We start from the raw sequence: 23999 nt of genomic DNA, 5'->3' as shown, positions 1-23999 counted from the left end.
GTCAGCACAAGCTTAGCAGCCAGTCAAGCTTCTCCAAGGGCTACATAGCACCCAACTGACATCCCTGTGTGGGCAGGAACTGCCAACATGATGTGAAGTGGTGCCATGCATTGGGGACTGCAATGTAGGGAGGTGTGACCACAGTATGGGGGGAAGGAGGAACACAGGGCCAAGAGAGTACCTGCAGCAGCTGGGCAGGGATCTGGGTATCTCTCACAGCCTCCATGATCAGTGCTAAGGTGTCTTTATCCACATCCAGGGCAAAAGGGAAACAGAGGAGCTGGCAGACCTGGATGACCACATCTGGGACAACCTCAGGGTCCCCATCCTTTCCTGCTTGCCTGAATATGTGAAAGAGAGAGGGCTTAATACAGAGGTGATCAGAAAAACCTCAGGGCAAGGGGCAAAGGGCATTCCCTGCACCGGACACTAAGAGGCTCTGCAAGAGCCAGGTCAGGAACTTCTGAGCCCTTGGTGTGCTCATGTCCATGCCCCATTCAGCAGCTGAGCTCTGCCCACTCCAGCCCTTGCCACAACTCACATCTGTGCCAGGCATGCCAAGAAGCCAGGGGACAGCAGTCTCTTCAGTGTCACCATGAGGACACCATGGGACTGGGTGAGCTGAAGCAGGCACTGGTAGGACTCACGAGTGAAGACTCTGAGGGCCAGGCTGAGGAAGAACAGGGTTCCTGCAGGGGAAACAGCAGGCAGAAGGGCAAAGCTAGAGAAGGCCGTAAAGTCCCTTCACTTCTGTCTGTGCTACCTCAAGGCTGCTCCAAGGTGGATTCTGTGATTCCCTGCCCAAAACCAGAAAACCTCCACCCAGGTGGTCACACCTGCCAGAGTGGACATTCCCTGCAGCATAGACACCCTTTTTCATTCCTCCACAGCCAGCTCAGCTGAGCTACTGCCAACTGGACACAGCATGGGCCAGCCCAGCCCTCTCTCCCCAGAAGACACTGCAATCTTCAAGAAAAACCACCTGAGTCCTCTGGCCTCAGGGAACAGACGTGAACAGGGACAAACATGGGCAAGTCTGAGAGCAGGATGTGAAGCAGGGTCCAGGGCAGATGCCCTGCTGTCCTGCAGCTCCTACCTTGAGGGGAGAGGAGGTTCCAGTCTGGCTCTGCCATGTGGTGACCAGCACCTGGGGGCGGGTCTCCCTCCAGCACTGCCCTGTTGGTGCCCACATGAAGCACCACAGCAACACAATGCCAGACCAGGCTCCACAGCTCTGAGGAAGCAAAGCCCTGCTCCAAGGCCACATCCTCCTAGAGGCAGAGAGGCAGATGTCAGAGGCCTTCATGGTCCTCCGTGGCTCCCCAGGGTTCTGATAAATGGCTCTGCCAGCCCCATGGTCCTGTGAAGGTCAGGGCTAGACGGACATGGCCCACGGGTCCTGCTGCACCTTTCAATAGTGTCAAGCCCAGGGCATCTCTGCCCTCCTTCACTCCAGTGTGCTCATGGATCACCCCTCCCTGCCCACCACTCTCCCATCACCCCTCCCTCCCCACCCATCTCCCATCAGGGAGATAAGCTGACTCTCATGGGGTTGCAGAGCTCAGCCAAAGCTGCACAGTTCGCTGGTTTCCCTCAGCCTCATTACCAATCTGCATTCAGGCCTTTTTGCCACCACACCTTTTGGCAGGGACAAGGCAAAGGAGATGGCCAGACTGGTACCTGTTCAAGGAGTTCCAGCAGGAGGAAAAAGAGCCCATCATAGAGACCAGCACCCATTGGCAGGGGGAGCCACAGCTGTAAGAGAGTGGGAGACAGTCTGGAGCTGGGTGCTGGGTTTGAGGGCAGCAGCATCACACTTGCACCCTTCTGGGCCCATCTCTGCACACCTCCACAGAGGGGTATGCATGGCTCCCCAGCTTCTCTGTCCCCATCCCATACCTCTGCAGGCGCTGTCAGTGCATTTGTCACTCCTGGTAGGATCTTTTCTCCCTTGAGCTCCAAAGCCACCCCATGCTGACTGAGCTGTGCCAGGAGGAATGCTGCAGCACCCTGCAGGACAAGGAGAGCTCAGCACCTTTGGGACTTTCCCATCTGCTTGGTCACTATTGACCCTTCATCCCACCCTGAGTGAGGAACAGTAAGGCCCAAATGGGATGCAGGGGTCTGCAAGGCTCTCAGTGGTGGCTCTGGCAGTGGGGGCGGCTTACCATGAGAGACACGACAGGAGACTGGGTGATGAGGTCCACAGCCAGGGTAACCACCTCCTCAAGCCTGAAATGCAAGGACCAGGAGACAATCACTATGTTCCCACAGCTTCACATCATGCAGAATGGCAGCATCCAAATACCCACAAGGCTGGCAAGCAGCCATGTTTCAGGAGGAGCCCTGGTTCACAGCACCTCCTTGTCCGCACTGGGTCATCCTCACCACATCCTCAGCACCCAACCACACTGCCCAGAATTCCACTGGTATGTCTGGATCAGAGGGATCAGTGGGACAGGTTCCCCGCTCTGGGCAGGGTGCAGGACAGAGGGCTGTTCAAGGCAAGGCATCTTCCTCTCCCACCCATGAGTGCAAGTGGGGGCTTACCTGGGAGGGGAGGCCTGAAGCTGCAGGGTAAGCAGGGCCAGCAGGTACAGAGAGGCTTCACAGGCTGCCTCCTGGGCCACCTCCACCACAGGGACCTACCAAGGGAACAGGAGTCATAGCAGGGGAGAAGAAGGTGTTTCTGGGCCCCAGAGGAGAACTGCACTCTTCAGATTAAACTCCCCTAAACTCTTCTTCCCACACGGATTGGGCTGACCAGTGCTCAGAGGAATGCATCCTGCTTGCCCATGCTCCCACTCCACCACCGGGGCTGTGGTCAGTCCTACCTCACCCTTCAAGAGCTGCATGAGGGAATCCCACAGTGGTTGGCTCCTTCCCAGGTGCTGGCACAGGTTTGGACAGGCATGGCAGCCAGCGTAGAGGATCTGCAAAGCAGAGGGAAGAGATGCCTACCAGGACAGGTTCCACCCCATGGCTACCATAAGCTCATTTATTCAATAACTGACACCAGGCAGATGGGAGGCACTGAGGGCTAAACCCACGGTTCCCTCTTCCCCATGCTCCTAATTCCAGAGCAAAGGCCCAGGCACCTCTGGGCAGAGACAGATAAAAGGATGGGGCCATTACCTTCAGGATGTTCAAGGAGCAGCCTGGGTGCTCCAATCTCCCCAGCAGTCTTGCAAGTTGCTGGCTCTCTCCTTCCATAAGCTTTTCAGCTAGTGCATGAGCAACCTGCAGAAATCAGCGTGTTTTGCACTCTGGGTACCTGAAGGACTGCACAGACTAGAGAAGTTTAATGCTAGCAACAATTTAATGAAAGAAAGCATCTGCTTCCTACGTTTTGCCTGTGTCTACTGAGGAATGCCTATCTGCCATGACCTAGCATGGCTTTGATGCACAGTCCCAGAGCTGAGATGAGCAAGGTAAGATTCCTCCTCTGCTTCCCTCCTTGTTGACTCAGAGTTAAAGAATCAAATGTAAACCTGTAATTGTTTTCCCTCTTACTGCCCCTTCAATTTCAGATTTCCTACAGTTCATATCACTGTAATAAAAGAATTCTTCATGTTTTCCATGCATTGCCTAGTTCTTTACTTAGCCCATCTCACAGTTCAGATCCTAAGTTTGAGTCTCTTAATTGATTCAAGAATCTGTACATTCCTAGGGTCAGCTGCTGGCTGGGGAGGTGCAGCCCACAAATATGAGCCCTGCAGCCAATAAAGCCAGAGGATCCCAGCCCTCCACTCTACTGCTGAGAAAGAGATCCTCCTGGAAAGGGCTGCTGCCCCTGTGGAGACCACACCTCTTCGCCCTGTACACAGAGCTGGTCTGACCTGCTGCTTGGCTTCCCAACAGCTGTTTCTCTCCAGGGGGATGCTGCAGGCAGCAGCCAACGCAGCCAGGAAGACGTCTGCCACACATGGACTCTGGTCATGGGCTGACTTGCCCTCCGCCGCTGCACCTGCACAGGGACAGAGCTTGGGAGTCATGCTGAAGGTGCTGAGGGGCAGCAGGATGGGGTTGGATGGCAAGAGAGGAAAAGTCAGTCTTGTGATATGAGGAGGGTGAGATCTGGGATTGAGGGAGGAGAGCCCAAGTTAGCAGGGGTCTGGACAGATAAGCTTCAGCCACCTCTTCTGGCCAACAGCTCTACAATGGCCGTCAGTGCTCTGATGGAGCCCAAGGGCAGGAGGGAGAAGAAACCCCAGGAAGATGTGGCGAGCTGCTACTACTGCTACCTCGAAGAGCAGGCTGCTCTGAGATGGATCCCTGAAGGAGTCTGTTCAGCAGGGGCTGATACTCCTCTCGCAGCCTGGTGTAGAAGTGTGCAGAGATAGAGGGGTCTGTCGTGTCCAGGCTCTCACAGAGCTGGGTGAAGCACTGGGAAAAACACAGGGGTTGCCATCACTGCAGACTGAGTGTGGGAGGGGAGAGAAGGACAGCACAGGAGGAAGCTGTGGGAGGACAGCAGAGATGGGGAGAAGGACTCATGCTGGAACTTCAGGGACCTCCAAATGTCCACTCCAGCCAGGTTACTGTACGGGACCCACATATGGCTGCACGCTGCCGAAGTGAGGGGTACATATGGAGGCACATGTCCCTTCTCACCTCTATCACAGCCTGTCAGAGCATGTCCAACAGCTATTTTTGCTCTTAATTCTTCTGGCTCTAAAACATGCAGCTCAAAAACAAAGGCTAAAAGCAAGATGATATAAAATGTGAGCCTGTATGCATTTCCTGCCTGAGCCACATGTGAATCATACTCCAACGCTGAGAACCTGCTGTGCCCACCCAGCACAATCCCAGCAGCAGAACTTTTGGCAGCAGAACCAGAAGCATGTCTGGCAAAGTGACAGTTTTGGTGCCAGGGTGTGTACAAGAGACTGTGCCTGCCATCAGCTCAGCTGGTAAAGCCACACCAGAATGGTAAAGCCAGCAAAGGTGCCCCCTCAGAGATCTTCTTTATGTATGCAATTCCCCACAAAAACCCCAAGGGGTCAGACAGCCTGCCCTGACAAGAATACATTAGACCCCATAGTTAGGAGCACAGTCCTCAGCCTGTGTTCCCCCAACATACACAGACAACCCCATAGCTTCTGTCCCTGGGGCAGAGGGTGTGGCAGAGGGAGATGGGGGTACCCTTACCAGGAGGCTTTGCTGGCAGAGTCTCATCTCAGTGTCAACTGGTGCAGCCAGCAGCTCCGGCAGCAGGGACAAGAAGCAGTCAGCACTCTCCTGAAAGGCCTGCAGGCTGGGGGGGGGCCCAGGGGCAAATGAGTGCAGAGAAACACAGCCCCTTGCTGTGAGGACAGGATCTGAACACGCCCACATGGTGCTGGCTAATGGAGCAGGCAGCACACACTCACACTGTGAGCTGCTGTCAGCAGGCAGCACAACTGGACTTGTCAACTGTGCCTTTCCTTTAATTAGTCCCATTCAAGGAAAGTGCTCCTCTGTAAGCTCAGCAATATGGCATGAAATGCTTAGACCATGATGCTTCCCCACAGAGGCAACTCCAGCTGCAGACTATGAACACCACCCTTCTACCTACTGCCAGGTCCCCAAAGTGGCCACACGAGACCTCAGAGAACAAAAAGTTGTTCCTACCTGTCCTTTTGCCCACTCTCCTCCAGGCTGCATTCACTGCTGAAATAAACTTTGGTCACCATGAGGATGTCTGTCAGCACAGCGATACACCAGGGCTGCTGCAGAATCCAGAAAGAAACCACAAATGGGGATTGTCTGCTGGCCATCCCCACACCACTGTGACAGGATCCTTCCCTGCCAGAACCTCCCCCTTCTCAAGGGTGCCTAGAAGAGGAATCTGTGAGCCAAATCCAGCAGGACACCAGGGCCTCCTCAGCACCAGCACTCTGCAGGGCTGGAAGGAGCCCAAATTTCTCTGGGGTTCTACACTCACCTGCTTGGTGCAACCAGTCTCCAGGATCTGCTTGGCTAGACACAGCAGGGACAGAGGCACATTCAGTTCTTGGCAGAAGTGGTCCAGCAGCTCAGCATCACACTGGGTAGACAGGAGGTTGCCCATAACACGAAGCACAGAACGAAGATGGGAGGCTCCCTCCAGCATCCCTTCCAGCACCTGGACACAGAGGAGCCAGAAGAGCTTATAATGAGCAGCAGTTTTGGTCTCTCCACCAGCCACGGAGCAGCCCTTCAACCCATTCAGGCAGAGGACAGCAGAAGAGCAGATGGCAAGCCAAGTGCATGGGACAGCTACAACTCCTGGAAAAGCAGAAGATCTTTTTGCTGGCTGGACTGAGGACTCTCCAAATGTTTCCAACCCAACCCTGGGGAAGAAGGCAGCATCCAAGTCTCCAGTCTTAGTTGCCTGGGCCAGCCATCACTTACCTGCTGAGCAGAGTCTGCCAGGTGGTCCCGGACATGGTGCTGGAAGGCCGGGTCCCTCAGGAGGCTCAGAGGCATGCTCAGCTGCATGGCTGAGGGCTCAGTGCCCTCAATCAGATGCTGCCACTCCTCATTGCTCTCCAGCTCCTAGCCACAGAGGAGAGAGGACTGGTGCCACAGACCCTGCCAGTCCCAGGGTCTCTGTACCAGCCCCTGGCAACTGGGCCCTGCTGTCCTCACTTAAGACACCATCTTACCTCACTCTCCAAGTCTACAGCCTCAGTGCTGTGCCTGCCCCAGGGCTCTGTCCTGCCAGCACCAGGCTGTGGATGGGAACCTGCTTCAGGAAACTCCCACTCATAGTCTCGAGAGAGGCTGTGTTGCCTGGCCAAGGAAACAGTACAGTCAGTGAAAGACCTTTTCCTTCCCTCTTCCTCCTGCCCCAGCCTCAGCCTTCCTCACCCTGGGTTGGGAGGACACTCCTCAAACTCCCACTCTGCTATGCTGCTTTTCCCTTGCAGGAGACATGGATTCTTCTCACTGGAGGCAGCCAATGGCTCCCTCTCCTCACGGGCTGCCTTCCGTGATGCTGCCCTGGGTCTATGCGTGGGAGGTCCATTGTCAGAATCCTTCATAGATGCATCACCTGCCTTCAGTTGCCCCTGGTGATGGCAGAGAAGTTGGGTCAGGGCAGGGTTACTCAGCCAGATGAGCCCCCTAGACTCCACCACCATGAGCACCCCACATCCTGCCTTGTGTGTCACTGACACCCCAGCCTGACCCATGTACTTATGTGTTTCCCCCCAGGAACCATTCCAGTGCCCCTCCTTTGCCATGACTGTCAGACAAAACCAGGGGAACCCCACGCTTTTCTCCACCTTTTTCTGTCTCTCTTCAGCCATCTTCTGCTGGGCCTTTCTCAGGATCCTGGACTGGCTGCTCCTGGGGGCCATGGAATGGACTTGCTGCTCCTTCAGGGCCTGCAGCTCTGGGGACAGCTTGGTGGTGAAGGGGTTTGAGATCACATGCTCTTCTGTGTCATCAATCACTGGGGAGGCAAGAGGAGAACTTCAGCAGCAGCTCTACCTTGTGACACAGAGAGAGTGATCTCTCTTGAGATCCCAGGGGAATCCCAAGGGACCCAGAGCAAGACCAGGTGCAGGAGCTAGGAGTCATTGCTTGGAAAAAGCTGAGAGGAGGGAGGCATTGACCAGGATAGTAAAAACAGCAGGGCAGGGAGGTCCTCCCAGTCTCCAGCCAGTAGTAGAAGGAAACAGACCTGGACAGTTTTGGAAAAAAGAGTAAGTACTCACCAGTAACCCGTCCAGCAATGAAGGGGTGAGAAAGCAGCTCTGGCCATGACAGGCGCTGGTGGGGGTCCTTCATTAGTAAACCCTGAAGGAAGCTCTGCAGAGCAGCAGAGCAGCAGGATCACTGACACATGTTCAGCACCCACCAGTGAGCATAATGTACCCACCAGTCTCCCCCAGTGAGGGCACCCAGGAGGCCTGCCTTTCCTTCCTAGCTCTGGGAAAGGAGTAGCTCTAGTGCCTAGGGCAGATGGGAAGACATTTCACTTCCCAACACAATAAATCACTCCTCTGCTGTTGGACCCAGTTTCCCAGCTTATGGACAGCAGACATTTGGTAACAGTGATAGGGGTTCCCCTTCCAGGAGGTCCAGCTCTCATTGCTTTTCTATGTTCTGAAGTCCCTGTTAGGGGACATAAAAGCTAAGAGTGACCCACTACAGCAGCAGGCAAGGCCAAAACTGCATTAACAGATCTCACCCTGCAGACAGGGCCTCGGCCCTTACCTTGAACACTGGGCTCATGGTCATGGGCCATTTGACAGGGTCCTTGATGATGAGGCTGACAAGCTGGAAGATGCTGTTGGTGTAGAAGGGAGGAGTACCCACAAACAGCTCGTACAGGATGCAGCCCACAGACCACAGGTCTGCTGTGTGGTCATACGGCCGTTCTTCCACCAGCTCAGGGGACATGTACAGCGGGGTGCCCTTGATGGAGGTCAGCACCATGGTGTGGATGCTCATGGTACGGGCAAAGCTGCTCAGAGCAAAGCACAGATCGCAAGTTCAGGCTGAAACATCTGTTGCAGGGAGTTCCCTATGAATTTACCAACTCCAGGGAGTTCCCTATGAATTTACCAATACTTCTTCCCTCTGGAGGACAAAATCTCTCCTCTCTGCTTAACCTCTAAATATGCACAGAATCCAGGCCCCCTTCCACACTCGCCCACTCCTCCTCTACAGCATCCAGGACACCCCTTGGCTGCTCCAAGGCCAAGCATCTCCCTCAGCACTCACCCGAAGTCACAGAGCTTGACAACACCATCTTTGGCCAGCAGGATGTTCTGGGGTTTTATGTCACGGTGCAGGATGCGGTGGGAGTGCAGGTAATAGAGAGCGGAGATGAGTTGGGCAGCTATGGTCTGGACCTGCCAGAGACACAGAAGCCTCACCCTGTGTCCCATGGTGCCACCCACTGGCACAACCATGGGGGCCAGGTCCCTTACAGCCTGGCTCCCACACTACTTCTACTTCTGTCCTGCTTGGGGCAGGGACCAACCCCAGCTGTGGGCCAGCAGTTTCTTGGAGTAGGCCAATAGCCAAGGCAGCAGTCTGGTGCTGTGGCCCTTGGAAAGGGAACAGAGAAACTGAGGTCTCTGCAGGACCCCACTGTCCCACAGTGCCAACCTGGCCTCCTCTCCATCCTTTCCAGAAGCTCTGCCAGGTAAAGCCCCAGAGGCACCCTCACCCTCCTGACATCTCCTGGCTCACAGCAGAGACCCTCTGCCTGCAGGCAGACAAGTCCTGTTTTCTCCAGCCTGCAGCAAACACTGCATGGCCACTACCATGATAGACACCTGGTCCTCAGGGAAACTCCCATCGTCCTCCAGGATCTGGAAGAGCTCTCCCTCTGCGTAGTCAGTCACTACCACCACCTGGAGGGAAGAGCAGCATGGTGAGATCAGGCCCTGGGGACCAGGACAGAGCAGGGTAAGAAATCTGAGGGAGGTGTTGGGGTGTCATCGTGCAAAGTCCATCAGCTTGGGCTGGGACTTGGAATGGAATAGACCTCCCATGGCTGCACTGCAGCAAGGACCTGGCACTTGGCAGAGGTCTTGTAGCTGTCCATATCTAAGACAGCCAGCAGAAACAAGGGAAGAGGGAAGGACAGGACAAGCCCAGAATGGTACTTCCAAGCCCAGTGGGTAGAATCACTCCCTTGAGCTTGTTTTGAATCTGCTGTCTAATGACTTCATTTCATGTTCCCATGTCCCATAGAGGTCTTCAATCCTCTATTATCATATTCTACCCGTGAGAGTTTAAATCAGTGAAAAGCCAGTCTCTGGAGAGACTGATGAGTGAAGAGTCACACTCATACTGTGATCTCAAACCACTTTTCCTGCATCACACACCCCCTGGTCAGCTCCTTCACCTCTGCATATGACCTAGTACAGCCCATGCAGCCCACACAGGTGTTGGCTCCCCACATAGCACATACTTAAGGGCTCTGAAAAACACTAACCAGACCCTGGGATGAAGTCACTACCATCTACCGAGAAAGATGTCCCTACAACAGCAGGGGACAGCCCTTCTTCCCCTGCCCCAGTCAAGAAAAAGCGTTTGTCTGGAGTAGTCCCCTTCACCTCCTTAGCAGTCTCAAAGCTGTCAAGCATCTGGATGATGTTGGGGTGATGGAGATCTCTCACAATCTCAATTTCCCGCTGCAGGTTCTTCAGCTCCTTCTCAGACCGCCCCACCTTCGGGATGAACTTCAAGGCCACCACCTTTCAAAGCAGGAAAAGCTGGGATCAGACCAGGCTCCTGGTCAGACCCACCCTGGCAAAGGCTGCTTTTAACCCAAACAGGACTCAGTACTTTCCAGCTGAACACAGACAATAGAACAATGAGATATTTGTTCACTGGGCCCATTGGACCTAGGGTTCTCCCCAGGCCCTTGCACATCAGCACTGGTGCTCACACTTCTTTTCACACTGGCATTTAAAGCAAAGAAATGTAATCAGTGAACACAGATAAAACCAGGACTTCAGAAACATGGGACAGGACCTCAAGATGCTGGTGAACAGCAGGTCTAACATGAGCCAGCAGCGTGCCCTGGAAATGAGGAACACTAGCAGCACCCTGGGCTGGATCAACAGGCAGGAACTGCAGGGAAGTGATTATTGGCCTTTATTTTGAACCTTGTGGACCATGTTGGGAATATTGTGGCCAGGTTTTTGGCCCAGAAAGACATCAGTAGGCTGGAGTGGGTATAGCAGAGAGACCCATGATGGTGAGGGGACTGAAACACGTGGAAGGACGACACAGGGATTACAAATTGAAACAGAGGGAGGTTCAATTTGATAAGAGGAAAACACATTCATCCCAGTAATAGTCAGGCACCAGCTGTAGGGTGTTTGTCTTGAGGGTTTCAGAGGATCTAAATTTAGCGCTGGCCCTGCTGTGAGGTCTTGAGGTCGCTCCTGATGTCCCTTGAATCCAAATGACTCAGTGCCAGCAGGAGCTGGTCAGGAATGTCAGCAGAAAGCCGAATGAATGCCGAGTCCCAAAGGCCTGGCAGAGTCTTAGAACCCAAGAGGCACCAGAAATCAGCCCCAGCCACATACAACAGAGCCCCAACCCTCTCCCCTCACCTGGGCGCTGTGCTTCCGGCGCCCCTTGTACACGCGCCCAAAGGAGCCTTCGCCGACCATTTCGAGGATGTGGTAGTTCTCCATCGTTCGGGACGGGGCCGCTGAGCTGCCGAGGCAAAGAGGCCAGTGAGGAGCAACGTCTCCCCTCCCGCGGGGCTGCACCCAGCGCCCGTTCCCTTGGGCGAGTGTCCTCCCCCCGCCCCAGGCTTTGTTCCTGCCCACCGGCCGCACGGCAGGACGAGCCGCGAGCCCCGAGGGCAGCACTCCCGCTGCGGGATGAGCCTGGCCCCGCTCCGCTCCTGCCCCGGACCCGCCGCCGAGCCGTCTCCTGGCAACGGACTGCCCGCTTCCGCTTCCGGGGCGGGCGGGGAGATGGCGGCGGCCGGTGAGGAAGCGGAGGCGACGGACTGGTAACAGCCCCCGTACCTTCCCCGGTCTCTGCACCCTCCCCCGTGCCCGCACCCCTGCTGTCCCGCACCCCCAGCCCGCCGGGGCCGTCTGACCCCCGCCCGGTCGGTTCCCGCAGGGCGCTGCCGCCGGAAGTGGAGGTGCTGGAGTCCATCTACCTGGAGGAGCTGCGGGTGGCGCGGGGCCTGGGCAGGTACGTCCCGCGTTCCCCATCCCCGGCCCGGCCCTGCGCCGCCCTCCTCACCCCGAACTGCCCCTTCTCCAGGTGGGAGCCCTGGGAGATCAGCATCACCCTGCACCCTGCCACGGCCCAGGACCAGGACTCCCAGTACGTCCGCTTCACCCTGGTCCTCTCCGTGCCCCCTCAGGTAGGCTTCCCGCTCCCCCCGCGCCCCTGCACCTCCCGGCCGCGGGCCACTCCACCTTCCTTGTGCTTTGGGTGTTTCTCTTTTATCTTAGTATCCTGATAAAGCTCCGGAGATCTCCATCAGGAATCCGCGGGGGCTGTCAGATGAGCAAATTCAAAAGTGAGTGCCAGGAGGGCGGGGAGTGGCGATCCTTTCCTCCAGAGATCCGAGAGGCAGAACTGTTGGACAAGCCTTCTGTAATTCATGTGACTTCCCATGTCTGGGATACAGGGATGAGATGGATACAGGTCCCTAAATTACTTTGTCCTAAATTTCTCAGGAGCCACTGGTGCTGAATTTGACACAGAGGGGTCCACCTTGTGGTTGTTGCCCTGTGGTCCCCCTGGAATGTAATTTGAATCCCCAGGGCCTTGAAAGCTGCTGGTCCTGCTCTGGCAGAGGTGGGACTGATCCAAGTCCTTGGGCAGTCAGTTCTTGCCTTTGTGCTTCGGTCCTTGGCACAGTGGAATGTGTGCAGAGACCTTGGTGCCTGCCAGCAGCACATGAGGATGCAGCTCCCAACAATCAGGCAGGCTCCCCCTGCTCAGGGGCTGCTGATTCACCAAAGCCTGGGATTCACCAAAACCAAAGGGTGCTGGGTGAGCTCAAGCTGAGGCCATCAGCAAATCTGCTCCTGCAAGTCCTGTCATGACAAAGGCTTCCTGTGCACTGGCTTGTGGGGAGCCAGGACTGCATGTGAATATGTGTGTGCCTGTCCTGTGCTCCAAGCAAAGTCTGAAGGCCAGTCCTCTCTTTTTTCTTGTCATCGTGGCAAGATGGCAGGTATGTGGGACAGTGAAAAGGTAGCTAAATTTGTATTAAGGATTTCTGCTGCTTTGCTGTAGGATTTCCCAGACCCTCAGAAGTGTTGCTGAAGCCAGACTGGGGACAGAGGTGCTCTATGAACTGATCGAGGTGAGAGTTGGAGGAGGCTGGGGGTGACCAGCCACAGACACTGATCCCTGACTGCCCAATGGGTGGGACATCTCTGAGCCCATGGGCAGGCCAGTGAGTAAAATGTTTGCTTTAATGCTTTCACAGAAGGGGAAGGAGATCCTCACTGACAATAATATTCCTCAAGGACAGTGTGTGATCTGCCTCTATGGATTCCAGGTAGGCATGTGTCTCCTGACCCCACAGACTGACTGGGAAGTGAGGCAAGAGAACAGGAAGTCTGACACTGGGATATCAGTCTGGGACCAAGATGTGCCGCAGCAGTCCCCTGCCCCCCATTCTGTGGGTGATCTGGCTGCACAGGGCCCTTCCTAGTGCAATAAATGCTGCTCTTCCCATCAGCCTTTAGATAATCTTCTACAGAAAATGGGCATGGGGCAGTGAGAGATGCTGGAGCATCTCCAAAGAAGCATAGACTTTGGGACTAGTTGATGGTGCATTTCAGCTTCCCTGTGTTGGTTACACCTCACCTGGAGATCAGCACACAGGTGGTCAGGAGGGACTAGAACATATCCATGCAGGTGCTGAGGTCTGTGGGGACAGGGAAGCTGGCCTTATTAGGGTTGCAAGGAAAGTCAGCACCTGCCTAGGAAGGAGAGCACATCAGGTGGGAAGATTGCTGCTTACACAGGAACACATGCGGAGAAATCAGTCATAAAATCTTTGCATCTTGACATTAGGACTATTTCTAACATTTGAAACAAGAAGCAGCATCTCAGTAATTGCTGAGGGAGTGGAGATGCAGCCCAACAGAAGGTGTTAGGTGCCTCTGCCACCACTAGCCCTAGTTCCCCATGGCCACCACTGACATGGAAGTGAAAACCCAACTCAGCTGGGTGGTTACACAACCCTTTGCTTAGAAATCCTTCAAAGGCACTCTTTTCTCTTGACAGGAGAAGGAAGCCTTCACAAAAACCCAGTGCTACCACTACTTCCACTCCCACTGTCTGGCCCGCTATGCCCAGCACATGGAGGAGGAGATCCTCATGCAGCAGGAGGAGAGAGAGCAGCACCTTGCACCATCCCCCAAACAGGTACTGGGCCCACTTCCTTGGCCCCCTGCACAGACCCTTCTAACATCTGTATCATGCTCTTTGGGACATGGAGCCTGTGCTGAGAATCAGAGCAGGGACTAGACTAAGTTATCTCCAAGGGCCCTTTCCAGGGAGATTGGAACCAAACAAATTGGTTTATTGGATCTCTGAGTCAGTGCCTGCTGTGTGAGGGGGCAAGGGAGTTGCATTTTTAGACTTCTGGAACCACAGGATTTAGAGAGTTCCTTCCCTAGTCCTAGTCCTTGAACTGTGGGGGGTTGCAGCAGGGTAAACACAATCACCTGTGTTTTGGGGTGATAAAACCTGCCTAGCACATGTTGGAACAGTTGTCAGCTGTGGAGCAAACAGCACAGCTGAGCATGGAACAAGTCAAAGGTTCCTTCCTACAAACCCTTTCAAAGAGGTGCTGCCTAGATGACACACTCCTTTGGAGCAGAAAGTAATAGATCCTAGGCTGAGGACTGAAGCCATACGTGTTGACAGGGATGCTTTGTAAAGCAGTCAGCTGCTGGAGCACAAATCCCAGCATGCCTCATGTGGAGACACCTTCCCTAGCAGTTGTTGAGAACCCAGGCTGCTTTCATGCTGCTGGAATCCCTCTGGGCTTCCTTACCTTGGCAGAAGAGTGAAGAAGACCACTCTTAGGGTGGGGTTATGGGGCAGCATGTGAGCTGGATTGCAGACAGGGTTTGCTGTCACCTCTTGCCTTCCCACAGGAAGTTGGTGTGCAGTGCCCTGTCTGCCGGGAAACCCTGGTCTATGACCTCTCTGCTCTGAAGGCAGCACCACCCCCACAGCACCCTCTGGTAAGAGATGGGGGTTCACCTGCCCAGCTGTGGCTTCAACTGGGACACTGTAAAGGATGAATGCATGCACTCTCTCTCAGGTCCTCGTAGATGTCCCATCCAAAGGGCAGCTCACAGAGCAGGTTCAGTTGTATAGCCCTGAGTTGAGCAGATGTGCTGAGTGAGAGCTGATTCTGCCATGGGGCACATCCCTGCCCTCACTGGGATACAATCAGGTCAGGAGAGTGACCTGATGGTAGCTGCTCTGCATTCTGCCCCACAGCAGTCACTGCAGAAACAGTGGGTCTGCACTGGGATGCTGTGCCTTTGTCCAGGGATTTCTCATGCATCTGTAGGCCTGGTCAATGTGGTAGAAGGAAGCAAGTTGCCTGGCACTGTGCAAAGAAGGGTTTGGGGAGTAGCTCCCAGCCTTGCCACTGCCTATCCATGCTAGGTGTTGAGAGAGCCCTTACCCTGCATTGCTTTCTTCCACTCAGGAGCCGTATAGGCCAGATGCCAAGGTGCTGCAGCACCAGGAAGAACTGCGCCTGATTTTCAAGAGACAGCAAGAGAAAGGGGGAATCATCGACCCCGAGGCAGAGAGGAACCGATATTTCATCAGCCTCCAGGCGGTATGGCACTGGGGGCAGAGAGCTGCTGAGAGGGCTCTGGGCTGCAGGACTAAGCACTGGCATCTGCTGTGGGGACACCCCTGTCCTTTCCTTCACTGGTGGCTTCTTTCTTTCAGCCTCCAGCTGCTGTGGATCCAGGCCAAGCAGCCGCTGCCTCTGAGCTGTCGGTGAGTGCCCGTGCTGCGGACGTGCCCCAGCCGCCAAGCCAAGCCTCAGCTCCCGAGCCAACTGGGGCGTCGGAGGCCAGGGCGGAACCCACGCGGCCTGAGAGGCCTGCTGTGCCCAGAGAGCAACTGAGCAAGAGGGAGAGGCACAGAGGGGAGAAGCCAGGCTCCAGAGGCCAAGGCAGGCAGCTGTGCAGTGGCTCGCAGGAACCAGGAGAGGAAGCCTGTCATCCGCTCCATGGCTCCAGGGGGCCCAGGGTCTTCAGCCGGAGACCGGAGCGGAGACCTGCTGGACGGCACAGCCAGGAGTTTTCAAAGCCTCACAGTAGAAGCAGGGCTGCTCCCTTGGCTGACAGAAAGGGGATCTGCCCTGAAGAGCCCTCACCAGCAAGAGAGGCTGTGGACTTGAAAGAGGAGCACCATGACGTGGAGAAATGGAGCACAGAGGAGGGGACTGAGGCCCAGGGCAGGAAAAAGGAGAACCTGATGTTCAACCGCAGTGACCACAAAGCTGCCCCCAACTGGCAGGGCCACCACAGGCCCTGGGATTGTGGAAGGTGGGAGAGGTCCAGAGTTCAGGAGCGTGGTTCCTACCCTAGAGCACCAAGAGGGCGAGGGGTGTTCAGGCCCAGTGGATATCAAGAAGCCCATCCTGAGAAGGAGAGTGGCTCCTAGCAGGAATGATGAGGGGCTGGGCTGGGGGAAAAAAGGGCTGTTTCTGGGGAGAACAATGAATGCTCTGGTGAAGCAGTAGCAAGCAGATACTGTACCCCATGGAAGGGAGGAGGCAGATGGCACATGGGACAGCTTGAGACAGACAGTGTTGCCAGGGTATGTGCAGAGTAAAGCATCCTGGCATGAGCAACTGGCTGTCGCTAGCATTAGAGAAGTGGAATCTTGACAGATCATATCAGCCTAGGTCTCAGAGGACCCAGAAGACAGAGGTAGTTTTGGGGATCTGCAGCCATCATCCCTATAGGTGAAATGCCAAGAAATATGTACACCTACAGAGCAAATGGACTGAGCCCAGCATGGTGCCATGGCAGAGCCAAAGTTGTGGCAAGACCTTCCCCGGAAGCCAGTGTCCCAGTGGAGCTGCGGTGGTACCAAGTGCTGGGACTGTGCCAGGGCAGTATATTGGAGCTCAGCTCCACTCGCTCTGTCCCCCATTCCTTCTCAGAGCACCTTCTCAACTGCTGGGATTGGCCAGGCAAGTCCTCTTTACACAGGGCATCTCCCAGTCCCAGCCAGGAGATCCAAGTTAAGCTTAAGTCAATGCATTGGCAGGTCACAGCCGTCTGGTGGCTAAGGCCTCACCTTGGCTCCCGCTTCTCCAGGAAGCCCATATTTAGCTGGAGCTCCTGCCCTGTTTTTCAACTGCTTTTGTGCAGGCTGAAGCTCATGGGGGGAACCTTGGAAGAGGGCACTCTGCTTTGTAACCTGTATCTGTCAGAATCCCCCTCCAAGGCCAGGCTGTCTCTTGGCACTTCTGACAACCCAGAAGTGAATACCTGCCCCAGTATTTTGGATACTGCTAACTCCTGTAATCAAGCTGATACTGCTTAAATGAGGATTTGATGTTTAAACTAACTTGGTGCAGTTACTTCTACTGCTGCTCCACAGATTCAAACGGTGTCCCAATCCAAAGCTACGAAGAGTGATCCCCAAGCCTCTGAGTGGGGCACTGCTATTAAATTAATTTGTTGGGTCTTCTCCAGAGCCTGCTCCCTTTGTTTCCTCTGCCCTCTTGCTCCTCTGTTGCTTTTTGGAGCGAAGGTGTTGATCCCTGGTATTTTTCAATTCCTTCCCTGTTCCCTACAACCAGGACCGAGGCAGAGGCCTTCCCCTGGCACTCCTGGGTGGCAGGAGCCTGCTTTGCCTGGCTTAGTGTAAGCTCTCTGCCTCACCTAGACAATATTGATTCATTCACACTTGTTTGTGCCTTGTCCCCCACCTCTTGTGCCCACACATGGGTTGTTATTGTCTTCCTCTTTCTGCTAAGTGCAAGAATAGCAGTGCCACAAGGGCATTTGCCAGTGCACACATCTGTCTGACTGATCTTTGGCACATGAAAGTTGCACTAACCCCATTATTGACTAAGAACTCCTCATCTGCTGCCCTGCTTACTCCATATCTGGTCTTGACCTGAAGGGGTTGGTTTAACATGCTGCCCAAGAACCTTCTGTGCTTAAATTTCCAACACTGGTCTATTTCCAACCCTAATGCTCTAAAATAATTATTTTTTCTCCCTCCTTGGCCTGAGCCTAGACTGCCTGTCCTGGGCTAGGTGATCTGAGAGCCAGATGTTGTGCCCTCCTGCAGATGAGGGCTGAGCACTTGTGCCCTGAAGAGAACCCTAATTTTTCTTCAGTGCTTGCTCTGTCCTTGTTCAGCTGTTTTCTGGGGGAATGGCCTGCCCACAGTTGGGTGAAAAGGCACAAACTTTACCTGACACTGGTGCTTGTTCTGCTGCCTCCTGCCTTCCCTGGTGAAACTGCTGTGCTCCAAGAAAGCCATTTGATTGTATCCTGAAAGAAACATGGAAGATCTCTGCCCCTTACAGCAGCTGAAGCTCCTTGGCTTCCTCTGGTGTGCCAGGATTACTCTCAGCAGGAAAGTTGCTGTGCCATGTTTGGAGCATGGGAATTCAGCCATGGAAATCGGAGTGAGGATTTGGATAACTTCAATCAAATGCCAGATATGTTAGTGGGAAGGGATTTTTCCCTGGGAACAGTGCTTTAGGAAGGGCCCTCTCTGACTCACTGCTGTCAGCCTGGAGCAGAGGGCATTTTGCAACAGTATGTGGAAATGAACTTGGGATAAACGAAACCTCGAGGTCAGAGGGGAGGAAGAGAGCCTGCACACTGACCTGACCTGGGTCCCCTTGCTTGGTGTCCACCTGTGTCACTTGCCTACCTCACAAGGCTGTTGTGAGGCTTAACTGGCAAAAGCCCTCGGGCCGGGCAGAAAGGCACCGGCAGCATCTGTAGCATTAACACTATTAAAAGCAAGCAGAGAGAGATGCTGTGTGTGATGGCATTGGGCCCCTCTGGCTCCCCCCCAAACACTTCCTGTCCTCCCAGACAGCTGTGGGACATTTGCCAGTCACTCACTGGCCAGTTTTGACCCCCAGCTTTGAGGGAAGAGGCTGGATCTGAGCAGCCAGCCTCTGCTGGATGGCCAAACACAGGATTTGAGATGCCAACCAGCAGCATTTGCAGAAACATTTTTGTAAGTCTGGGGTTGCATTAAACCAGTTCCTGTTTGCACCAAAATCCATCCAGGTGCCATTGGCCTTGTGTATTGCTGTGTGCTTTTGGCTATGCCTTTGGCCCTACAGGGCGGAGCCAAGAGGAGGGCTAAGCAGTGATCTACAATTTGGGTTTGGCTTGGAACCCACTCCCCCCAGTCCCAGCAAGGTGATGCAACTGACCACATTAACATAGGACTGGCTCTGGGGACAACTGATTTTCAGGGTTCTGAAAGAGGGACTGGGAGAGCTCTTGGGAAAATATGCTGTAACTGGCCAAAGCCTCTCATCTGCCCTTATATAGCTCCAGGGCCCCACATCTCCTCTGGTGGGAAGAACAGTCATGTCCACCTAGGAGCAATATCCAAGCAGATCTGTGGCTTGGCATCATAACTCAGCAGGACCAGTGGCACCAGCCTGGAGCTCGAGGAACAATGAGTTGTCTCTTAGGAGCTGCTTTTTTTTTAGAAACACTCTGGATTTGCTGTACTGGCCTTGCCAGGCCCTGGTCAGGAGGGCTCTGGACCAGCAGCTGGATAGTGGGACAACTAACAGGAAAACGGACCAGTGAAACAAACGCTGTGTTGTGCACTTCACAGAGGATATTCACAAACCAGTGAGACCACTGTCCTTTAAAAAAACCAGATGCTTTTAGCAGTGTAGAACCCCAATGTCCTGCCCAAAGGTAAATGCCCTTCTGGAGCACCTCCAGGCTGACCCACAAGGAAGGGGATTCACACCAGGAGCCTTGGTAGCTTACAGCAATCCCAACATGAGGCACACTGTAGCACCCGAGTCTAGGGAGCAGCAAGAGCCAGATTCCCTCCTTTGCTGTGAGGCTGGCAGCTCTGACGCTCCAAAACCAAGAAATCAGAGGGGTAGAAGTGAGCAGAGACCTGGCCTGTGCAGGTGAGCAGCTTCATGGTATCCCCAGGACAGTCACATCTTTGTCCCAGCCCTCTCAGTGTGACAAGGGAAAGCTGGCCCCCGGTCACAGCAGGCTGGAGCTTATGTTTGAAGTGGCTCCTTCAGGGTCTGTCTTGTAAAGCATGAAGTGGCCTTGCACCTGGGCAGCGCTGATCTGTTTGGAGACGGCCAGCGCCTGCTCCGCGAACCTCTGGGCTGCAGCCAGGGGCTGCTCGGGGTAGAAGCGCTGGAACATGCGGGCGAGCTGCCAGTGGGAGCAATGGCCCACGTACTGCTTCACATCCACACGGCCAGGACGCACCAGGGCTGGGTCCAGCCTGTCAAGAGACAAAGGGGGGGGCCTGGGAAACCCGATCAGAAGCATCTATGCAGGGTGGGTCCTGCAGGAAGCCCCTGTCCACACTAGCACAACCCATGTCCTATCTGCAAAGTGCTGTGCACTGTGAGATGGTAAAGGGGGAAAGCAGGCTCATCCCTGGGGAGATTGAGGGGGAAATCAACCCAAAAGAAAGGAGAGAGCTGGGGAAGGACTGACTCCAAAGGAGGACAAGAACATCCTGGGAAACAGCTCTGCCCATCTCTGTCCCATGAGCAACCTCTGAACAAACCCCTAGGCCAGCTCGGTCCAGAGTGAGCCAAGCCTGGCACAGCACAGCAGGCAGTGTCCAGGCACCATGAGCCCAGGGTGCATCCCACCAACCCAGTGGGCTGCACATGGGGCCAGCGCTCCACTCACAGCATGGACACAACCCCCAAACTTGCAGCTCCCCACAGACAGGAAGGTGATACCACTCCTTAAGGGCACAACCATGTTCTGAACAGCAAGTAGGCATTTTGAGGGTCCAGCAAAAGGGATCCTGATTAGCAGTCAAGGGATTTGCATCCCAAGGGAGGATGTGGGAAATCTGAACCCCCAGTCTTCATGCTGGCAGATTGAATAAATAAAGCCCAGCAAAAGGGAGCAAGGTTTGCCTGTGCTACCCACTCCCCTCCCTCCCAGGGGGCAGCTCTGACCTGTCCACATAGTTGGTGGTCATGAAGACAATCCTGGCTTCTGTGGAGGCCACGCCGTCCAGTGCATTGAGGAGACCACTGAAGGTCAGGCGCCCCATGCCTTGGTACACAGCCGGGTCTGGGAACAGAGGTGTCTGAGATAGTAGCCGTTGGCTTGCGGGCCACCTTCCTATCACCTGAGGCTTATGCCAAGCTCCCCACTCACTCCTTGCCTGGAGACTGACCCTCTGCCTGGCTGGCAGCACATTCACCTCCCCTGCCCGCACGGACCCATGGGAACACAAACAGAGAATGAGGGAAAGCCACCTTCTCCCTCATGCTGAAAGTAGCTGGGCAGGAGAATGACCTTTGCCTGAGGATAAAGGATCCAAATTTCCTTTTACAGTCTAGCCAAAACTAGACAAGCTCCAGTTTGGACCCTGAGGCCTGAGAGATTCCCCCATTCCCCCACTCCTGGTCTCTGTTGGTGCGGTTGAGCAGCCCAGAGTCCAAACATTTTCTTGGTACAGCCAGGGAACCTCCCTCCTGCTGCTGACCCAGGAACAGGGGCAGTGCTCACTCTCAGCAGCAAGGTCCCGGCTGACAAAGGCAGCGTCCACATCCTCCAGCAGGATGATGCTCTGCTGCGGTGCTACACTCAGGAGGTGATTGAGCCGGTCATCAGAGAGGCTGTGGTCGCTGAGGCTCAGCAGGCAGATACTGTACTCCAGTTCCCCGGCCAGGGCTGTGCTGGAAAGGACACAAACCACAAGGGTGAATCACAGTGGGAAAGCCTGGAGTCAAGGAAGAATCAGATTTCTCCACCCAGCAGTAGGGGAGAGGGCAGAGGGGTCCTTTCCCAGCAGGGATCAGATCTGAGGGGCAGGCGGAAGCCCCTGCTCAGCCCGCCCATGCCATGCAGCACTGTGCAAAGCAAGGGCACAAAGGGCTTGTCACCCTCACCTGTCACAGCGCCAGCAATGAAAATGCTTACAACAGGCACCACACGTAAGGCACAGCTCGCTCCTGTATTCCAAACCCAAACTCATCCACACCCTCTCATCCAAGACTGCTGTGGCCCAGAGCAGGCAGCTGGTGGGTAAACTGCTGTGAGGCAGCTGGCAATACTCACATGAAGCTGCTTTTCCCACAGCCAGGAGGACCATACAGCAGGTAGCCTCTTCGGTAGGGGACCCCTAAGAAGACAGTGTTCTTTTAGGATAACCACCTGGATTGGTCTGTGCTCCCTCCCTCCGAGCTGTGGTACTGTGCTGAGCATGCAAAGAGGATACACCTGGGGAAGTTAAGCAGCAGGGAAAAATCTCTCCACAGCCAATTCCAGAGAGGACCATGAGCATCCTGCACCACCCCACATGGTACAGAGCACACCACACCAGAGCCTTGCCTCTTTCACTGTACCACTTGGGGTTGTTGATAAACTCCTTCACGTCCTGAACCAGCCTCTCTGACACTCCTTCCTCCAGCACCACGGAGCTGAGGGGCCGGCGGCGGCGGGGGAAGCCGAACTGACGCCACTCTGCTCCCACAGCCGTGTACATGATCGTCCTCCCCTCCTGCTGCTGCAGCGCCAGCTCCCGGGCTGCAGAGAGAGGCAGAGGGGACAGCTGCCAGGAAGAGGATCTCCCGGGAAGCCCTGGACATCTCCAGGGAGTAGGCTGTTCCCAGCAGGACCCCACACAGTTCCCCTACAGACCTTCCTGAAGGATATTGAAGAAGATCTCCCGGTCAGTGCCCAGTGCAGTGAAGGTGACAGACTCCCAGGGAGTCCCTGTGTTCAGGTCAATCATCTGCGTCTCCCGGCTGCGCTCAACGCGAATCCACTTCCTGCGATACCTGGGGCAGGAAGACAGGTGGGGGTACAGTGATCCAGCACTGCTTGGCTGCGCCTTGCCTGGTTCATGCATCAAGAAAACTCATCTCAGGTAAGGAAATCATTTCACTGTTGGGTACAGGCTGCTCTTGCTACTCTTCATCCCCCACCCTAACCCAGACCCAGAGAGGAGGCAGGATCCTCTCTTCTGCCTCTATAGGCCCCCCAATTTGCCAAAGTGACACTCAATCCCCAAACTGCTTTCTCCTACCCTCCCTTACCAGATGAAATGATTCCCAAGGCTGGGGACAAAGTCGAACTTGGTGCTGACACGCCCACTTTCATGCTGCAGGTACGACGTCTCAACACTGAGGTGCTGCGTGTGCTTGGCGTGGTGGGAGACCCAATTCAGCAGCCACTGGTAGCTCTTATCCTTGCTGGGCACCTCCAAGGTGATCATATAGTGGCGCCTGAAAGCCACCAGTCCAAACTGGGCCCCCTTACGGGCTGCTGCCAGGACTGTGCCCACCCCAACGAGGCCAAACCCAGCCCCGAAATATGGGTTGTCCTTCAGAGCTAAGACAAAGTCAGAAAGGGGCATCGTGGGAGGTTAAGCAGCTCCTTTCCACAGCATGGTTCCTGCACTCTGGAAACAAACCTGCGAGGAAAGACTGAATGGTAGCAAGGAACACAACAGATCACCCACAGTTCCCTGGCCTTTATTGTGGCCAGTCCTCAAGGTGAAAGGCTGCCTGGCACATTTGGATTTCCCACATCTGTGCTTATTACCAAGTGTTCAGACAGCTGCTGGCTGCAGGAACCTCCTCCCTTGGCCACTGGGTGAGCCAAGCAGGAGAGGGCCAGGAGGCTCTTGAAGAAGCACAGGAGCATCTGTAGCTTCTTCAGTCAAGACAACAAGCCCAGAGATTTACAGGGTTTTATTCTTTAAACAGCCATAAATCACGAGCACTGCAATTATTTAAGGTTTATCGTTTGAAAAAGCTGAAGCACATCCCCAGGCTGAGCCAAGAGCCGGGTCTTTGCTGCTGAGAACGGGAACACGACGGTGGTAGAAGGCGCACCTCCATATCCGCATTACAGCCGCATGCTCCCGGGGCCTGAAGCTTCTCCATCTCCCTCAGCAGGTCTATCATGTACTGGGAACGAGGGGGAGCCTTCCCCGCGAGACGCACAGACACGCTCTGCTCCCCAAGGTGCAGAATTCCCCCTCCACTAGAACAAGGCGTGACCTTCCTCCTTCCCAGGCCACAGCGGCCGGTGGGCAGGGTCCCGCAACCTCCCCCTGCAGGAGCCCCACCCTCCCCTGCAAAAGATCCGGATCCACACCGGCCTTCGCCGCAGCAGAGGCCCAGCCCCGGCCGCTCCGCGGAGGAACCTGCACCGCTCCCGCTCTCGCCCCCGCTCCCCCGGCGCCGCTGCCGCCGCCGCTCACCTGCGCCGCGCCGCTTCCGCTCCCGCCCGCGCCGCTTCCGGCCGCACCATAGAGCGGGGCCGGCCAGGCCGGGCAGAGCGGCTGCGCGA

General features: G+C 55.2%; 3 protein-coding genes across 7 annotated transcripts in view; 1 reads left to right on the top strand and 2 right to left on the bottom strand.

Annotated features, from left to right (window-relative positions):
* Positions 1–11359, bottom strand: part of LOC104694194 (tubulin polyglutamylase TTLL4) — a 38681-nt gene extending 27322 nt beyond the window's left edge. Inside the window, exons 1-25 of one of the 2 annotated variants that reach the window (XM_039554841.1) lie at positions 11274–11355; positions 11052–11157; positions 10044–10184; positions 9258–9335; positions 8698–8828; positions 8188–8437; positions 7686–7779; positions 7251–7420; positions 6835–7034; positions 6630–6756; positions 6376–6519; positions 5927–6106; positions 5614–5711; positions 5152–5257; positions 4245–4386; positions 3840–3967; positions 3136–3240; positions 2835–2933; positions 2551–2645; positions 2169–2232; positions 1900–2010; positions 1681–1755; positions 1097–1271; positions 542–689; positions 182–341 (exon numbers count right to left, since the gene is read on the bottom strand). In XM_039554841.1, coding sequence (XP_039410775.1) covers positions 182–341; positions 542–689; positions 1097–1271; positions 1681–1755; positions 1900–2010; positions 2169–2232; positions 2551–2645; positions 2835–2933; positions 3136–3240; positions 3840–3967; positions 4245–4386; positions 5152–5257; positions 5614–5711; positions 5927–6106; positions 6376–6519; positions 6630–6756; positions 6835–7034; positions 7251–7420; positions 7686–7779; positions 8188–8437; positions 8698–8828; positions 9258–9335; positions 10044–10184; positions 11052–11135 — 3105 coding nt within the window. In that variant the 5' untranslated portion in view covers positions 11136–11157; positions 11274–11355. Of the gene's footprint in view, positions 1–181; positions 342–541; positions 690–1096; positions 1272–1680; positions 1756–1899; positions 2011–2168; positions 2233–2550; positions 2646–2834; positions 2934–3135; positions 3241–3839; positions 3968–4244; positions 4387–5151; positions 5258–5613; positions 5712–5926; positions 6107–6375; positions 6520–6629; positions 6757–6834; positions 7035–7250; positions 7421–7685; positions 7780–8187; positions 8438–8697; positions 8829–9257; positions 9336–10043; positions 10185–11051 lie in introns of both variants that reach the window. The other variant, XM_039554842.1, reaches the window with a different exon arrangement.
* On the top strand, positions 11313–18476 carry RNF25 (ring finger protein 25). Its single transcript, XM_039554849.1, has 10 exons — positions 11313–11461; positions 11578–11652; positions 11725–11827; positions 11919–11986; positions 12712–12781; positions 12908–12979; positions 13714–13854; positions 14592–14681; positions 15158–15292; positions 15409–18476. The coding sequence occupies exons 1-10, from the start codon at positions 11328–11330 to the stop codon at positions 16129–16131; spliced, it is 1611 nt and encodes a 536-aa protein (XP_039410783.1). The 5' UTR covers positions 11313–11327; the 3' UTR covers positions 16132–18476.
* Positions 18477–19268: 792 nt separating this feature from the next.
* On the bottom strand, positions 19269–23981 carry LOC104693969 (mitochondrial chaperone BCS1). 4 transcript variants are annotated; one of them, XM_010406948.4, is made up of 8 exons: positions 23805–23900; positions 22739–23115; positions 22341–22480; positions 22032–22226; positions 21759–21822; positions 21207–21376; positions 20648–20765; positions 19269–19950 (listed from the first exon to the last, which is right to left on the bottom strand). In XM_010406948.4, exons 2-8 carry the CDS (start codon positions 23056–23058, stop codon positions 19698–19700), a joined length of 1260 nt encoding a protein of 419 aa, XP_010405250.1. In that variant the 5' UTR covers positions 23059–23115; positions 23805–23900; the 3' UTR covers positions 19269–19697. The 4 variants fall into 4 exon arrangements, with proteins under 4 accessions (XP_010405250.1, XP_010405249.1, XP_039410785.1 ...); XM_010406947.4 differs by lacking the exon at positions 23805–23900 and adding an exon at positions 23540–23781; XM_039554852.1 differs by lacking the exon at positions 23805–23900 and adding an exon at positions 23911–23981 and having other exon boundaries at positions 19271–19950.
* Between the last annotated feature and the right edge of the window lie 18 nt (positions 23982–23999).

Source organism: Corvus cornix, chromosome 7 (genome assembly GCF_000738735.6).
Source record: "Corvus cornix cornix isolate S_Up_H32 chromosome 7, ASM73873v5, whole genome shotgun sequence".
Taxonomy (NCBI): Eukaryota; Metazoa; Chordata; class Aves; order Passeriformes; family Corvidae; genus Corvus; species Corvus cornix.
Note: the sequence above shows the minus strand (reverse complement) of the source record. Positions and strands in the feature narration are given on the sequence as shown.

Coding starts and splice junctions, on each gene's coding strand:
- RNF25 (XM_039554849.1), top strand. CDS start 11,328: ATGAGCCTGGCCCCGCTCCGCTCCTGCCCCGGACCCGCCGCCGAGCCG. Junction 12,782..12,907: donor TGCTCTATGAACTGATCGAG/GTGAGAGTTGGA, acceptor ATGCTTTCACAG/AAGGGGAAGGAGATCCTCAC. Junction 15,293..15,408: donor ATTTCATCAGCCTCCAGGCG/GTATGGCACTGG, acceptor TCTTTCTTTCAG/CCTCCAGCTGCTGTGGATCC.
- LOC104693969 (XM_039554852.1), bottom strand. CDS start 23,058: ATGCCCCTTTCTGACTTTGTCTTAGCTCTGAAGGACAACCCATATTTC. Junction 21,823..22,031: donor CAAGTGGTACAGTGAAAGAG/GCAAGGCTCTGG, acceptor CTGTCTTCTTAG/GGGTCCCCTACCGAAGAGGC. Junction 19,951..20,647: donor ACCACCAACTATGTGGACAG/GTCAGAGCTGCC, acceptor GTCTCTTGACAG/GCTGGACCCAGCCCTGGTGC.